This window comes from Telopea speciosissima, chromosome 1, assembly GCF_018873765.1.
Source record: "Telopea speciosissima isolate NSW1024214 ecotype Mountain lineage chromosome 1, Tspe_v1, whole genome shotgun sequence".
NCBI classification, from domain to species: Eukaryota; Viridiplantae; Streptophyta; class Magnoliopsida; order Proteales; family Proteaceae; genus Telopea; species Telopea speciosissima.
Genome location: NC_057916.1, coordinates 17,509,558 through 17,526,743, shown reverse-complemented (window position 1 = coordinate 17,526,743; position 17,186 = coordinate 17,509,558). Strand labels below are relative to the sequence as shown.

Below are 17,186 nucleotides of genomic sequence, written 5' to 3'. Positions count from 1 at the left end.
GTGTCAAGGGATCCACGGGTGCTTTCTCACACACGCGGGCTGAGTTGGGCCGAGCGTTGGTGAAGGTGATGGTGATGGTGATGGTAAAGTTATATTTGCCAGGCCTTTCTTTTTGGTTCACATCCTTCTTTTTTTTTTTTTAATGGGTTTGGGATTATTGTAACTTAATTGTTACTTAGGCTCTGACCCATTTAAAGGGTAAAATAATTGAATGGATGTGTCCATTCATATAATAATCACACATGGATATGTCTTTACAAAGACATGACCATACAAATAGGTGTGCCTATATTCATAAATACGAGGATGTACCCCTTCATAGGACTGCCTTGAATAATAAAAATCCTCTACTGTACTGCAGGGTGTGCGGTTCACATCCTGTGGCACAGCATAAACCATGTGAGTTTGGATCCTCTAGTGTAATGCAGGGTGTGTGGTGCACATCCTGCGACACAGCAAAGGGCCATGTGATATCGTGACAGTATAGACCAAAATCGATAATTGGAAACTGAAACCAAATCAAACCCAAATCGAACTGAAGTCGAGATGGATCGAAACCAAACCTTCTTTTATTGGTTTGGTTTAGGATTCACCCATGTTCACATCAAAACTGATTCAGCCTGACCGAAACCAAATCGGATCGACGGATTGAGACCCCTAACTACAGCCTACAAGGCAACTAGTGCAACCAGTGTTTCATTTTACTTTAATTGGGTGAAATTTGAAACCTGTAACCTAGAACGATAATATTTCATTAAAATTGCTATATTCAAATAAAAAGTCCATCTGACTCAGTGTATGCTTGTTAGGCTGGGCAAGCGATAAGCTGAACTCCGCACTCGCTTGCTATTCATCTTATCTCGCAGACACACACAGAGAGAGCGAGAGAAAGGACAACAGAAGGAATGGTTGGGAGAGTATTGGTATCCTCACAGAATGGCAACTGGTTCTTCTCTCCTTTATCTTCAATCAATTCCAGAAGCAAGCATGTTAAGGACCGACTCCGTATTCCGAACCCTTTTTCTCTGCCGTCCTTGAAATCAGCTATGCTTTGCAGCTGCAGAAGCCAACTCCCGAGCCGCCAAGAACAATCCACCTCTGTGGAGCCTTTTGTTCTCACAACGCCCCTTTATTACGTAAATGCTCCTCCCCACATGGGAAGCGCCTATACTACCATTGCTGCCGATGTCATTGCTCGATTTCAGGTTAACCCTTCATCTCCCATGCTTGGACTGAATCACTTGCCTTATTATTCCTTCTTCCAGCCCAAACCCTTTCCCAAATTTAAATAATTCTGCTTGGGGACAAATTCACATTGTGATTAACTTCGAACGATTGCAAATTTTTTTTTTTTTTTTTTGGGTTGAATCGAACGATTGCATTGACTATCTCGCTGAACGAATTATCACAGTGCGTCAGTGTTTTTAGACTTACTTCCTTGGACACCTTTGGTTTCTGATTTGAGGAATTGCTTTTGTGCTAGGAAGGAAACATGAGATGAGGGGCACTTTGTGGGAGGAACTATTAGCTTCATTGTTATTTCTTATTTTTGTTTGAATATGTGGTTGTATTGCAAATTACTACAATGGTGATCCGTAGTGTGGTAACTTCTTAATTTACTTACCAATGTGAAAGTGGTCATTATTAGCTTTGATTTGATCTGATTGATTTATTTTTCTTTCAAATTGATCAGAGGTTGCTGGGGAAGAAAGTTATATTTGTCACAGGCACAGATGAGCATGGGGAGAAAATTGCTTCTGCTGCCACTGCCCGCGGTTCCAGCCCAAGAGAGCACTGCAACGCTGTATCATATTCTTACAAGATGCTCTGGAAAGATGTATTTTCGCTACTTCTTGGTCCATCAGCTTGAAAGCATTGTCCATCATACTTTGCAACAGTGATCATATTTTCTTTTGTCTGATAATTGCAGCTAGACATATCTTATGACAAGTTTATTCGAACAACCGATTCAAAGCATGAAACAATTGTGAAGGAATTTTACTCGAGAGTTCTTGCAAATGGTGACATTTACCGGGCTGATTATGAAGGCCTTTATTGTATCAACTGTGAGGAGTATAAGGTGGTACACGTCTTTGATCTTAGGAAATCTTCCAATATGTGCCATGTATTAAGTGTAAGAACTACTAGGTAGACACATGTAAAGGCTCTTTCAACTGCACCCAAGCACATGCAGGGGTGAGACTCACCATTCAACCGACCAGCAATTTTTATTTTTTATTTTTTGAGTCTTTCCCCTGCATTTGTACCTTATGTATTGATATGCTGTAGGTAGGCTGTCCTTATTGTCTATCTGTTGACTAATATATATGATTGCATATACTGTTATTTTTGTTCATCTATTTCATCCTGGACCTCAGGGACATTGAATATTTGGTCCACTTTAAATCTCTTCTATTGGCATCGACTGTGCAATACTGCAATTGAATCTATGTAAAGAAAAACCACTTTCAGCATTTGCTTGAACATGATATTACTACCTTATAAAGACTATTAATTATCCTATATGCCCTTGGACAATTTGATGAAGAGTCATTTTTACATGTTCCAAATACAAATTTTACTGTCTTGGTTAAAAAATGCAGGATCAGAAGGAATTACTTGAGAACAACTGTTGCCCAATGCACCTAAAGCCTTGCACCCCAAGAAAGGAGGACAACTTCTTCTTTGCCTTATCGAAGTATCAAAAATCAATGGAAGAGATTCTAAGTCAAAATCCAAACTTCGTTCAGCCTTCTTTTCGTTTGAACGAGGTGAGGATGATAAACTTTTGCCTTTGTTTTGACTGATTGATTGTGATTATATATTTTTCCTTTTCCCTTTCTCTCCATGTGTCTTCAATGAATGTTAGCATCAAAATCTAGATAATGGTTTTCAGCATTTTTTTTTTTTTGGGGGGGGGGGGGGATGTTGGGACTTTCCAAGACATACTTTTTTGCACTTGCAACAAGTCATTTGTACTTTTTTTCACAACATGCAAGGTGATTGTTTTGCTTAGGATGGTTGTGTGGAGCAGGAAAAATAAGAATGAGTCAATTTCTTTTGAGTACAAAATGATTGTTTCCTCAGAGCATGAAAAACCTCCACGGGATAGAGGTGGATAAGTTTAGATTTTCATTATTTATTCTTTATTGTTATTGTATTTGGTTAGGGCGGCTTTGGTGCAATGGTAAGGTTGCATTTCGAGTATGGAAACAGCCTCTCTGCGAAAGCAGGGGTAAGGCTGCTTACATTATGACCCTCCCTAGACCCTGCTGTGGCGGGAGCCTTGTGCTCTGGGTATGGTCTTTATCATTATTGTATTTGGTGGCAAATGTGATTTTAGTATTTCGGGTTCAAACTTCCTGTTTGGGTTTGGATTTGAATGTAGTCAATTCTATTGGTGTTTTGGGTTCTAAATCTTAGTCCTGTTCTTAGTCTTAGTTGTTCGTATTTATTTTTTGAAAATTAAGTTGAGTTTGGTTATTTTCATTGCTACTTTTCTATGGACCTAATTTTCTGGGGTAAAAACTGATTTTTTAAGTTTATTTCATTGTCAATGGAGGTTCTGAAGCTATCTATTTAACTAATTATAGAAAGCTGCTGAAGTAGAGTTACCAAAAGTGAAAAATCACCTACAATATTGGTTGGGGTAATAGACCAACCAGGTAGTTATCCTCACAGTGTTTGAAAATTAAACTGTTAATGAGGTTATAACCATCTGTTGTCTCCCTTCAACAAAATTATTGACTATAAGTTAACAGAATTCCCAAAAAGTTCTAGCAGTTCAAATGCAGGCAGATATTCTAAAACCTTTCTCTTACTGTATACATCCTGTAAAGACAGTCTGTCCTTTCCATTTTTTTGCTATCCCAACATATTTTTTTGACCAAAGGCATAGTTGTCACGGCATCTAGGCAACCCAAGGCATTGGAGGGCCTCGGACGCAAGGTGACACCAACAAGACTATCAAGGCACCTGCCTAGGACCCTAGGTGATGCCTTGACAACTATGACCAAAGGGAAATAGAATTGAAAAATAGTGGGACTTAATTCTTTAACCATTCCTCAAACTTTGGGCTTTTTCAAAAGGGGACAGCCATTGTGTGACAGAGGGAGTATTTTCTTTTTCCTTTTTTTTTTTTTAAAGCAATAGTATGTGTCGTGCTTTTCCTGTTCAGTTTTCATCATTTATTCAACCTGAGTTCAACAGGTTTTCATATTTGCAGAAACTCTAGTTTTAACACTTTTCTGACCATTTATTGTTGTTCTTATGTTTAACATTTACACCATTTCCATTTTGGGTGTGAATAGAATGTATGGTTAAATCTCCAGAAAAAAAAAGAAGAAAAGGGCAATGCTTTGAACTGTTGATTTTGGTTTAGGTGATCCCCTACCTGTTATTGTGGGTCCAAGCCCCTTTGAAGCATGCTAAATTGCCTGGTAATCAATTTGTTTAGCAGCCATGGAGCCACCTAAAGGGTTTTCCTTACATTTTTTCCTTTCTGACGAGCATGAAGTTCATGTTGATATCTGTCTTATTCTCTTTGGTTATTATAGATTCTAATGCTATTTATATAATCTTGAAATTGCATTTATGTGAATGTGAACCTATTCTATTCTTCAGAAATTGTTTTCTTCCTGGATTCCATAACTAACATAGAGACTGGTTCAGGTGCAAAGTTGGATTAAGAGCGGCCTGAAAGATTTCTCTATTTCCCGTGCATCTGTGGACTGGGGTATTCCTGTGCCTAATGACACAAAGCAAACGATATATGTTTGGTTTGATGCTTTACTGGGGTAGAGTCTTTTCCTTGGTCACCATGAAATCGATTTATGCCTTTAAGTTTGTGTTTTTTCTTATTGGACAAAATAGTTCATATTTTAATACATTTTCTTGGTTGATATGTGATTGAACATGCTTTGTACAGACATGGATGGTAGGCCGTAGGCATGTATGTGGTGCGCATGGTGAAGTGTCTTATGTCATATAAATTAGATAATATCATTTAAACCCTTAGTCTCTCTATTCAATTTTTGTTCAAATTATACACAATCTTATGAATGGCCATTTAGGTTTTGTTAGACCTCGTAACCAGTGTAGTCAAAATGTAGTCATATTTCAATGACTAGTTGTTTTGGCCTGCCAAAGCGAATTGTTGACTAGTTGATTCGTAGGCCCGAGGCACTCACAGAGGACAAAAATTAGAGTTTATTATTGTGTATGTGAAATCTAATTTCTTTAATTAGTACTAAATGATGACATCATGTAACAAAACCGTTTCAGGCAAGAGTTTCTTAGTGTTTGTAAAATTTTTCAGTAACTTCCACTCAACTTGGAAGCTGCCATCGGATGATCGGATTATACGTATTAGTCTCTAGATTCAGGATCTTGAGACATCCAAATTGAGTGAAGTACTCAACTCAGCCAAGGTCTACTTGCTTATCAAGTTCTGAACCTTTTCTTCTTTTTTGTATTTTATTCTTTTGAAGGGGTAGAAAACACAACCAAGTTTTTGCAAGGACTGCCATCTGATTCTTTTCTTATTTTGTGCTATCCAATGCTTTTGACACATCTTATATTTTTACTTTCTGTTTCCCCCTTGTTTGTTTTGCAGTTATATGTCAGCACTATCCCAGGACAAAGAGCAACCTACTTTACAAGATGCAATATCTTCTGGTTGGCCTGCTTCATTGCACTTAATTGGCAAGGTATGCCATCTTGGTTTCTTGCTCTCCCATGGAGCATTATCCCTCTTGTTAATTGGACTCTTTGTAAAATTGATACATTTTTTTCTTTTTGGTTATGCTTATGTAGGATATCTTAAGGTTTCATGCGGTATATTGGCCAGCTATGTTAATGTCAGCTGGGCTAAGCATTCCTAAGATGATTTTTGGTCATGGATTCCTGACAAAGGTATTTCAAATCCATAGAAGTTATAGTATTTCTTTCGAGCAATACGATGAGCCTGCTTCATTGGTGACTAGTTCATATTTGTTATCTATTGACCTCCCCAAGCTGCTATCCCTAGTGTTTTGTGCCCAATGGTTTAACAACGTACATGAAGATTTCGTGTTCAGGGATGATGCATTAAACTCTTAAAGGGCACAAAAGTACATGACTAAGAACTCAGCTACTCTTCTACCATATTAAGCTAAAGAAATCAATGGTTACTGGTTAGTTGATCCCAAGAACCATGGCATGCTCAACTCTAGAAAGGATGACAGTGGATGATCTCTTTGCACGAGTCTATGTTGGGTGGCCACTGAAATAAAAATGCCAAGATATTTCAACCGAGTCAATGCAAAACCTAGGTTTTTACCTAAAGATTTGTGAGTGCAGCATCTCCTCTCATTTTATGTATTCACTAAATGTATTGGGACATAAACTGGATAAGATTTGAAACTGGTTAAGTCAGGGGCAAATTTTTCTGTTGCTGGACCCAACCTTGTTAAAATTAAAACATTTGTCAACCCTAACCAGTAACCTTCACTACTTGCCAATCATGCAAGGGGCCTACCAATTTTACAAGGTAACAACTCAACTGACCCTATTAGATCATACTAAACACTTACCAGTAAGGGCGGGACAAGAAGGCTACAGGGTACTGGGTACAGGGTTGGGATGAGTTTCATCTTTTAGTTGGAGGGCCAAAAAGGGATGCTCAGTTGTTGGAAATAGATGGTGTTAAGTTGTTAAGTTTACCACAAGGGCATAGTTATCAAGGCGGGAAGGCGACCATGGCGTTTTACAGGGTCAAAAATCAAGGCGACACCGCCATGGCGTCCAAGGTGACCAAGGAGCCTGGACACCATGGCGACGCCTTGATAACTATGCACAGGGGTATTATTGTCCCTGCGGTAATGTTCGTTGGTGTCATGATTAGGAGGTTTGTGCCTAACGTGATAGGTTTCCTACTATGTTCTTATATACAGAAACCCCTTTTTGCACTGTGGATACTGTTACAACCGCTTATCTTGAAAGCTCAAGTTGTTAAGTAAGGGTTACAACAATGTATATCAACACACAACACCCCCCACACGTGCACCCCTCCCCACCCCAAAAAAACAAAAAAAAAAAAAAAAAAAAACAAAAGGGCTCTACATGTGACAACATCACGTGGTACCAAGGGGCACAACAACACATAACACAAACCCCTCGCACTTACCAGTGGTCGAACACCCGACCTCCTAGCTCTGATACTATGTTACAACTGTTTATCCCAAAAGCTTGAGCTGTTAAGTAAGGGCTACAACAATGTATATCAACACACAACAACAGATACATTTCCTTTTCACTACTTAATAGAGAATTGGTTAAATTTGGGTTTTAATTACTGTTCTCATCTTTGACTTTGCCTCAAACTGCCTTTGGATTTCATTAACTGCTCATGTTCTGTTTGATATTGCAACTTTTGAATTTTTATCTTCATAATTTGACAATGACTAATTATATCAACAATGAATTGTTGCATTACATCTCATATATTTATTTTCATTTCATGCAGCAATGCTTTTTATTTTGAAAATTTTAGGATGGCATGAAGATGGGGAAGTCTCTTGGCAATACACTTGAACCAAATGATTTGGTGCACAGATTTGGGTCTGATGCAGTTAGGTACTTCTTCCTCAGGGAAGTGGAATTTGGAAGTGATGGTGACTATTCTGAGGAGCGCTTTATTAATATTGTCAATGCCCATCTTGCCAATACAATTGGTATGCCTTCTTGTTCTTCATGTATCATTTTTTGCTATTACTACCAGTATCAGGTGCCCTAAGCAAACGGAAAAACCATACATGGAAATTATATGCTGTGTTGCTGCATACAATTCTCAAATGGTATGTGGCAACTGATGTCTCTAGATTCTCCCAAATTGGAAAACCAAAATTGTAACAATGCAAACGCCTTATCAATCACTTTGCTTTAAGTTGGTAATCATCATAAATTTTTCTTCTGTTCCTATCCTTTTACATGACCAGCTTAATGCAATTTGCTATAGGCAATAAAAGTTTCCATGAGATTGTTCTGCTAATAAAAGCTTTCACTCTCCAGGTTCAATAAGAACTTGGACTAAAGAGGAGGATCCAAGATATCTCAAACTTATCCAAGAAGTAGATCATTAAAATGAAAAAATACAGTGTAAAAGCAATTGATCGACATTTTCCACATCATGAAAACACATGTTAGGAAATCATTGTCCCATTCATAGTTATCAAGGCGGGAAGGCGACCATGGCATTTTACAGGGTAAAAAATCAAGGCGACACCGCCACGGCGACAAGGCGTACAAGGCAACCAAGGAGCCTGGACGCCATGGCGACACCTTGATAACTATGGTCCCATTGTAATAAGATGGTGACTCTTGACGACCTTATGTGGAAAGGAAGAAAATGAAGTGGAAGAAGAACTCAACTGTAAGCTTCATTCAAATGTAAGCATAGCCCTTGGCTTCCTGAATCATGATTCGACCATCTCCTGTTTCTAGACCTCACATCAGATGTCATCATAGTTCAAAATTTCATCAAAATCTCGATGAAGTTTTGCTAATTTTTTGCTAGTTTCGACATGCCCAGGACGAAACAGGAGGTGAAACTCAGAAGCAGCATAATTCCGGTTGAAATGTTGCTAATTTTGTCACAAAAATGCAATGTTTCGTTGAAATTTCGATCATTTTGGCCGTTAGGCCCCCGAATCAGTCGTTTACTTCCAGTATGTAGATGAGGCCATTTACAGGGCAAATGTGGAGGACTACGAGCGTTTCTTCTCGCACACTTTGACATGGCATGCATTTGTCATGCAGTTGGAGGAAAATGCACGTCCGCTCCATTGGACCATGAGTGGACTCGATCCAACATGTCATAGTTCGTATTAATAGACAATATTGTATTGTTGTGAGACTTGGGACTCAGGTGTCTATGTTAACTGTGCTTTGTAGTTTGTATTATTTCATATATAATTAATCAACATTATGTTTCATCGTTCATGGTGCCTAATATACTTGTATTACTTGCATATTCTGTCTTCTAGTTCTATAACAGTAGAATAGGCAATATTACATAAGGTATACAATAGGGTTTGATGTTTACTGCCAACCAAGGGTGCAAGTGCAAATCCAAAGCACCATTTTGTGTGACTTTTCTTGCAATATGAAGAATTACTTATGTTTATGTAGGCTAAAACAAGGTTTCCTTGAAGTATTGCAGCCTAATATGGCCTTGCTCACCGAAATGACCTACCGAAACGGATTTTCTACGGGTGACATAAGTAGGTCAGCAAGTGCAGTCACCTACTGATACAGGGAAATCTTGGCAACCAAAAGATAGAGCTATTATTCTTCGTAACATCCACAAACCAAAATCTGTCAGCAGATATCCTTTGGATGGAAATGACCAGCTCAAACCAATGGCATTTCATGTCTTGGATCTTTTGATGTACTTTCTGCAACTAGTTGGAAAGAATTAATGGATTTCCCCCCACTTTTGGAACATATAGAATGGTTTGTTAAAACCTTAGTTTGCTATGTTTACCACAAGCCCTATGATTTCTATATTAATTTTTTTTTGTGAATGAATTCTATACTGATTTTCATTTAGTTGCCTAAGCGGCCAATTCATTCTCTTTCTCCCATAACCCACAAAAAATATGGTGAAGAATGAATGACAGACCAAGTTGACCAAAAACCAGGTATGCATCATCCAATGGGACAGCAAACAGATCCTATAGGTGGATGACAGTTCCAATGCTATTGTCCTTATTGTCTGCTTCATAAATAAACATTTATTTGGTATGATTCTTTTGTCAATTTAATATTCTTAAATTAATTTGTGCAGGAAATCTTCTAAACCGTGCACTTGGACTCCTGAAAAAGAACTGCCATTCAACTTTGGCAGTTGATTCAAATATTGCTGCTGAAGGAAGCGCATTCAAGAACACCATAGAGGAGTTGGTAAGAGTTTTTATGAATGTTATTAAGGGCATGGTTTTTCTAGATGAGCATCCTTGGAATGTGTTCTCTCTGCCATGTGACAGTGTTGTCTGAGTCCAAATTGACAATTTGTGTGGGCATAAAGTACTGTTTTCCTAAACCTTGATGTCCATAGAACTAGTGGAGAATAGCTAAGGATAAAGAGCTCTAAATTTCTTCTCTGGCTTTCAGGAAGGATGGTTGTCTAGCCTGGATTTTACTGCTAGCTATATTTTCTGTTTTGAGGAATAGGAAAATAATGGCTCATGAATATTCGCATTGTTGAACAAATTGTGCTATCTTCATTTCAAACTGTTCCAAAAACTGTGTTTCAATTGTCTGCAGCATTAATGCTCTTGCCTTGCTAATAAATAGCTCCAAGAGTTCTACTAATTAGATCAAAAGAAAGGAGAAAGGGAAAACAAAATGCATAAAATTGTCTTCCTGAGAAATTTTATCCATGTTCTTCCTGGAATTTATTTCCAATTGGTATCCTTACCTTGTGATATTTCCTTTAATGCTTCTCTGAGTTTGGATTATTTCCCCAGAATGTGTTCTCTCATGCAAGCCAAAGAGGAAGGGGGAAATAAAGAGTATACCTTTATAAAATTTGTCCTTGGTTATGTGCAACATTGTTTCCAGTCTGCCAACCTCAGGTGTGTGTTTCCTTTATGATTCTCCGAGTGGGAACTTCCTCTGGCATCTTTTTCTTCTTTTCCATGGTTGTAAAGAATGGTATCAGAACAGTCAGATTAGCTGATTCATGTTGGTATCAGAGGGGACTAATCTGATCTATTATACCTTGTGGATTGGGCGATCAGTAGTTTTTTTAGGATTTTGCTTGCATAGTAGAGGAGCATTCCGAGCAAGGCATTGAGATCTATCTCTTTGGGGTCCTGGGCGCTTCTGCTCCCCCCCCCCCCCCTTGTGACCTTGCTTGGTGCAACTGTTTCAGCCATATGTTTGGCTCTTCACTTTAAGGGGGTATCTCTGCTTCATGATCTACAACTTTATCCTGCGCTTGGAAGAAGTAGAAAAAGGAATAAATATAGTGATAGTTTGATTCAACATGTTGAGGTTCAACATCTAATCGAGGTTCAAGATACCGAAATCGAAATTTTGGTCGAAACTTGTACCTTTGCGGCAGCAAGTTACGGTGAAGGGTTTTGAGGCCCAATTAGCCAAATTAGGTCCCAAAATTTCTAGGAAACGCTATTTTAGGCCCTCTAAACATATTGGAACCCATAGGATTTAAATCACATGTAATTCGATGAAAATAACTTAAATATGCATTATGAATGAATAGACATAAAATTATAAACTATTTCATAAATCATACAGTGATAGTTTGATTCAACATGTTGAGGTTCAACATCTAATCGAGGTTCAAGATACCGAAATCGAAATTTTGGTCGAAACTTGTACCTTTGCGGCAGCAAGTTACGGTGAAGGGTTTTGAGGCCCAATTAGCCAAATTAGGTCCCAAAATTTCTAGGAAACGCTATTTTAGGCCCTCTAAACATATTGGAACCCATAGGATTTAAATCACATGTAATTCGATGAAAATAACTTAAATATGCATTATGAATGAATAGACATAAAATTATAAACTATTTCATAAATCATACATCATACATGGTTGATTACAAAGTGTCAAAGATATGGGAGTCAAGAATACAAGCAAGTCACCCCTATGCCCATCCTAGAGTCCTACTACTACATGAAGTTCCGGGTAGGATCAAAGCCACTAGAATATTGTTATTGCTTCCGAAGCAAGTTATCCTCCAACTGTATCACAGTACCTGGCCATGTCATAGTATCCCAAAAGAAATGCTCAAAGTCCTCCATAGCAGCCCTATAAATGGAATCGTCAACATACTGGAGGAACCCTACCTAGGGTATATCTTTGAACTGTGAGAAACTTGATCAAGAGACATTGCCATTGGATGGTGGTTGTGGAACCAAAACAGACATGTATGGTGGTTGGGGGCTGGGAATGAGAAGATGTTGTCCACAAATGATGACCCAATGTGTGACTGACCTTCATACTTAGAGGGTAATGACATGATGAAGAGCTATAGTGCCTATAGCCACCATATCCAGCATAGTTGGAACCGGTGCTCTTTGTGGCATATGATGGTGCATGCCATTGCCCCCACTCCTCCATACATACTACTCTCCTCCAGACTCAGGCCTCTGAGAGTGCCAGTCAAGCTCATAACCAAAATGTCCATTGACTCCATGCTATCATCCTCCTCAGGTGGTGGTATGAAATGGTGAAACGGGCCTCTCGAGTAGCTTGCACGTGTGGGGGGTCATGCACTGTGGTCAACATCCTGTGTGGCATGATCGAAACAACTCTCACTTGTGAAGCGAATCGGCTCTAGCTCCACATGGTGGTACTCCTTGTGCATCCTAACAAATCTATCACCCCCGTGACCATCCTCACCATCACCATCATCCTCGTCACCATCAAATGGGCATGGTGTGCGAGTGTGGCCACTAGAATGTGACTAGTTGACATCCTCATCATCCCCGCTAGGCTGAGACTCAAAAGTTCAGGGTGTCTATGAATGAACACGTACCTTTCGAAATACCATAAACTCATCAACATCAGTACCCATTTGGACTGGTCACCTACTTGTGTAGGGAATCCTCCTCATCTGACTTTGCCTTAAAAATGTTGCCAATATCAATTGGATCTTTCTCACATCCATGTCCATGTGTATGTGTTGCATCTTCAATCTCATGTTATAATTCATATACATCAACTACTCTAACCGTGCGTGACCCAATCGGTTCCACCCCTTGGAGTGGATAAGTGAGAATGTACTCCAATTGCACTTGCATCTGGAGGGTGAATGTAAGTAATTGTAAAATAAGTACATGTGTATATGAATTGAATGGAGATAAAATGACAAGTAATGCAGTGGGCCTACCAAGTCTCACCTCATTATTGCACTTGGCTCCAACTTGGTCACAATTTTTTCTACTGCATCTATCAGTGACTGTTCCATTCCAAGTCGACGCTTGTATTGGTACTTGGGATTGAGTACCTTAAAATAAAAATATTATACTCACCAGACCTATGTAGTGGATGCATCGAGTGCTTCTCCCATCGGTCCCCAACAATCTTCAGGTATGCTCTCCCACCATGTGGTAGCGCTGTTCGCACCGCATTCCTTCATCATCTCCATGGCTGCATATAGGTGTGTCAAATGGCCAAGGTAAGCTTCTTCTCAGAGTCGATCATCCTTAATACCTTTACCATTGGCTCTAGTATAAGAATTACCTTCTTAAGGTCCTGCTGGAACTGGTCACTAAATATGATCGCTTGTGCTGCCCTTCCCTGTGGCGAATCTGACTCTCTCCAACTAAACCAATCCTCCAAAGCACACATGGACCTCAGACCAATCATCTTTGCCTCAAGGCTCTTCAATGCAATGTAGGTGGCAAATCAAGTAATGCCGAGCCTCACTAATTCTCCCCCGCACTTCTCCCTCAGTAGATTTAAAGCATATCTATAGTTGTACACAAATGTGGTCACTTGCCTTGTCCTCTCAACCATACCCGCTACCATGGATCTCTTCACCATGCCTTTTGGCATAGGGTCGATGCAATAGGCTGCACATGGTGTCTAAAAGAGGTGGTACTTGTTTTTGTGCATCAATCTCTCCTAGCCTTTTTAAAGTTGCTCCCATTGTTTGTCACCACTTGGACAAGATATGCTTTGCATCCTTCTTCTTGGATGCATCCACAGACTTCATGAAGATAGTCCTACCATCACAATAGACCATGGAATTGATGATGGATTGTGTAGTGGGTCTAGTCCAGCCATCACACATCTCAGTAGCCTTCTTAAAGTTGCTCCCATTGTCCGTCACCACTTGGACAACTTTATGTACCCCACCTCATATGCAACATCTTTCAGTAACTTATAGATATTCTTTGCATCCTTCTTCTCCTCAAATGATGGATTGTGTAGTGGGTCCAGTCTAATTATAACACATCACAGTCACTTCATAGCTTTCTCATGTTCCCTTTAATGTATCAATATATTCCTCAAGATCCTTTTGTAAACATTCATCACTTCATATGCAGTGGGCCTCTTCACTCCTCGGCCTGCCTTCCCCATATTGTCAAGCATGCTCTGGTAGTATGGTCCCTCAATGGCATTAGTTGGGGTGCTAGGATAGAAGAAAAACTTTGAAACAACATCGCCCACTTTACCTTTCAAATCAGACTAGACATGTGTAAGCTTTTTCTGTCTGGTATTCGGAATCCTAAATATGATAGGATTCTACTAAAGGACCTCAATGGGATCATCATCATCATCATCATTATCTGGTACTGGTGGTGGGGCTGCCCTCATACTCTGTGATCTCCTGAAAGATACTCCACGTATTCCTAAGCTCTTCCACACTTCTATTGGGACCCCATTTGGACTTGGTGTCTTGCCTAATTTCATCCTCCTTAAAGCTTCTTTTACTTCAGGCACCCTAATTTTCCAAATGTATCTATGACATGTGGTGTCTTGATGGGTAATGCAGTTTTCCGGGCCACTATTACTCAAAGCATCTTCATTTAGTAGGCTGCAGATATAATTTTTCCATCTCTCCTTTGTGTCCCTATCCCTTAACCTTAAAATCCTCTCATAACAACCTATTGGACCTTATGATCCTCTCTCTTTTCAAGTATGTGTTTACTATGGATAAATCATAAGCTATAGCAAAATCTAAAACTGAAGTCCACATCATTCTTTAATTTTTATCCCCTACTATGCCCACTCCACTTCTATTACTTTTATCCCCCCGTACACCAAAGTTTAAAGTCATCCAACTCCTTAGATTTTTTACCCTTCTAGCTAGTTTCTTAAATGGAAGCTATGGTTTTTTTTTTTTTTTTGATGGGCTGAATGGAAGCTATGTTAATCCTTCTCATAACATCTACTGATTCTAGACTGTTATCCGTTAAAGATTCTATGTTCCAAGATGCTAATCTAATCCTATGCTATTGGACCAGCTTCTTACCCGCACTCGTCTATGGTATGAGAACCCTTGCCTTCTTATCACCACATCCGGACGTTGAAGTGGTGCATCGCTTACAGGGAAACGCCCTAGCTAACCCTTGCTCACTATTCACTATAGCTGGGTCAAAGTGTAATGCGTCGCTTCTGGGGGACACCCTAGCATAAGGTTGAAAATATAGGCTCCATGTAAAAAAGGGTTTGGCTAAAAGTTTTTTTTTTTTTTTTTTTGCTTCGGGCTTAGGACCAGCAGCAAAACACTGGCTGGAACAATAACTCATAGATATATATAACTGTTCTTGATAGTTGGACACAGTTCAAGAGGATTCCTCTTTGTTGAGTACTGAAATGTTCATATCTCCAATCAACTGCTCATATATTTCCCCTCTTGGTCATAACTCTCTCTCTCTCTCTCTATTATTTATTTGTTATTTTTTTTTTTGTTGTTAAGTGGGAAAATCTAGAGTTCTCTATGACAACTTATTTATTTTGTTTTTTGTTGTTAGGTGGAAAAAGCAAGAGTTGATTATGACAATCTCTCACTCTCATCAGCTTGTGAAGCTGTATTGGAGATTGGTAATGCTGGCAACTTGTACTTGGATGAGCATGCACCATGGTCTCGTTTTAAGCAAGGAGGTTCTTCCAATGAAGCTGCTGCAAAGGTTTTCTTTCTCTTACTTATTAATGTATTCTGGTTCTGTATTTCATTCCCATTATATATATATATATATACACACACACATTCAAGAAGATTTTTTATGTCATCTTAGTGGGATTGTTTACTACTTTAAAGTTCCCGCCGCATCTCCATGAGAGTTGAATTGGATAAATTCTGTGATCCTTGACTTGGTAATTATGCTCATAATCGGGTTTTGACTCAGTATGAATCATCAGTATCACAATCCAGATCGGTATCAGGACAGTGCAGGATCGCCGCTATCTTGAAATGTCATTTAATTTCTCCTTTTCCTGTCTGGATTGTCAAATCCAGAATGATCGGGATCAGTATTGGATGAGGATGATCTGATTCATGATTACCAAGTTCGTTATTTCTTCCCCTAAGCCTAAACTCAACTGAGGGGACTGACCTGGTAGTTATGTCAAATGTCAAGATTTTCTAACTAAATAAATGGTCATTCTTTTTATTACCTTGGCAACATTTTGGACAGGACCTCGTGGTTATATTGGAAGCAATGAGGATCATAGCTATTGCTTTATCTCCAGTTGTTCCAAGTTTATGTCTGAGGATATATGAACAGCTGGGTTATTCAAAGGATCAGTTTGAGACCATGACCTGGGTATGTCTCTCTCTCTCTCTCTCTCTCTCTCTCTCTCTCTCTCTGCTTATTGTATTTAATTGTGAATTGATTTTTACAGCCTGATCTATTGATTTTATGTTATTGACAGAGTGATACCAAATGGGGTGGGCTAAAGCAGGGTCAGGTCATGGCACAACCTAAGCCCGTCTTCGCAAGGATTGAGAGCATAACAGAAGGGGAAGATGGAGGTGAAACAATTAAGAAGGTTGTGAAAGGTAAAAGAATACCTCAGTCACAGGGAGTTGCTGAAGCTTAAACTTCCCTGGCTTCAGGTTTATGATTATCTCCACCTGCTTTACAAATTTGATTCAGTTGATGGGTAGCATGATGACACAAAGAACTATTTTCTTTTACCATCTAGCTTGACTTAAAAGATTGAACTAAAACCATTCCATTTCGTAACCTTTGTTTTCTGTTCTTTTTAATATTTTTTGGGAAGAGATCAATGCATGGGAGATTCCGTGCAGTGACGATTCGTTAAATGGGGAGGGGGGAGGGGATTGTTTTGCTCATTTGTATTGTAAAACCTATGAAGTAATTTTTTTTTTCTACCTACAAATATCAAGGGAATAGTATCATGTTAGATATAAGAATTCTAATAGGTCAGAATAAGGCAAAGGCAAATGTATAAGAACTCCCATGATTTGTCAGGAGAATTTATGATTTTCTTCAATGTCTACAAATTTGGAACTTCCAAACTTCCGTTCTGTACTTAGCACTCCCATGTGTCTATCTCTCTCCACCTTAAAATAAGGGGGCAGAGTTGTCTTTTCATTTTGGAAGGAGAGAGATAGACTCATGAGAGTGCTGGCGTAGACCACACTCTTGAACAGAGTTCTTTTTCACAAAAAAATTATATGACTAGTAGAGCGGTGAATGAT

At 39.1% G+C, this 17,186-nt stretch overlaps 1 protein-coding gene across 3 annotated transcripts; it reads left to right on the top strand.

Annotated features, from left to right (window-relative positions):
• The first annotated feature begins 800 nt into the window (after positions 1 to 800).
• Positions 801 to 16,701, top strand: LOC122640143 (methionine--tRNA ligase, chloroplastic/mitochondrial). Of its 3 annotated transcripts, XM_043833306.1 has the most exons (13): positions 823 to 832; positions 873 to 1,205; positions 1,694 to 1,837; positions 1,931 to 2,080; positions 2,604 to 2,771; positions 4,672 to 4,796; positions 5,615 to 5,708; positions 5,815 to 5,913; positions 7,532 to 7,712; positions 9,827 to 9,942; positions 15,493 to 15,648; positions 16,156 to 16,284; positions 16,394 to 16,701. In XM_043833306.1, exons 2-13 carry the CDS (start codon positions 906 to 908, stop codon positions 16,559 to 16,561), a joined length of 1,830 nt encoding a protein of 609 aa, XP_043689241.1. In that variant the 5' UTR covers positions 823 to 832; positions 873 to 905; the 3' UTR covers positions 16,562 to 16,701. The 3 variants fall into 3 exon arrangements, with proteins under 3 accessions (XP_043689247.1, XP_043689233.1, XP_043689241.1); XM_043833312.1 differs by having other exon boundaries at positions 801 to 1,205; positions 4,672 to 4,760; XM_043833298.1 differs by having other exon boundaries at positions 801 to 1,205.
• Positions 16,702 to 17,186: the final 485 nt, after the last annotated feature.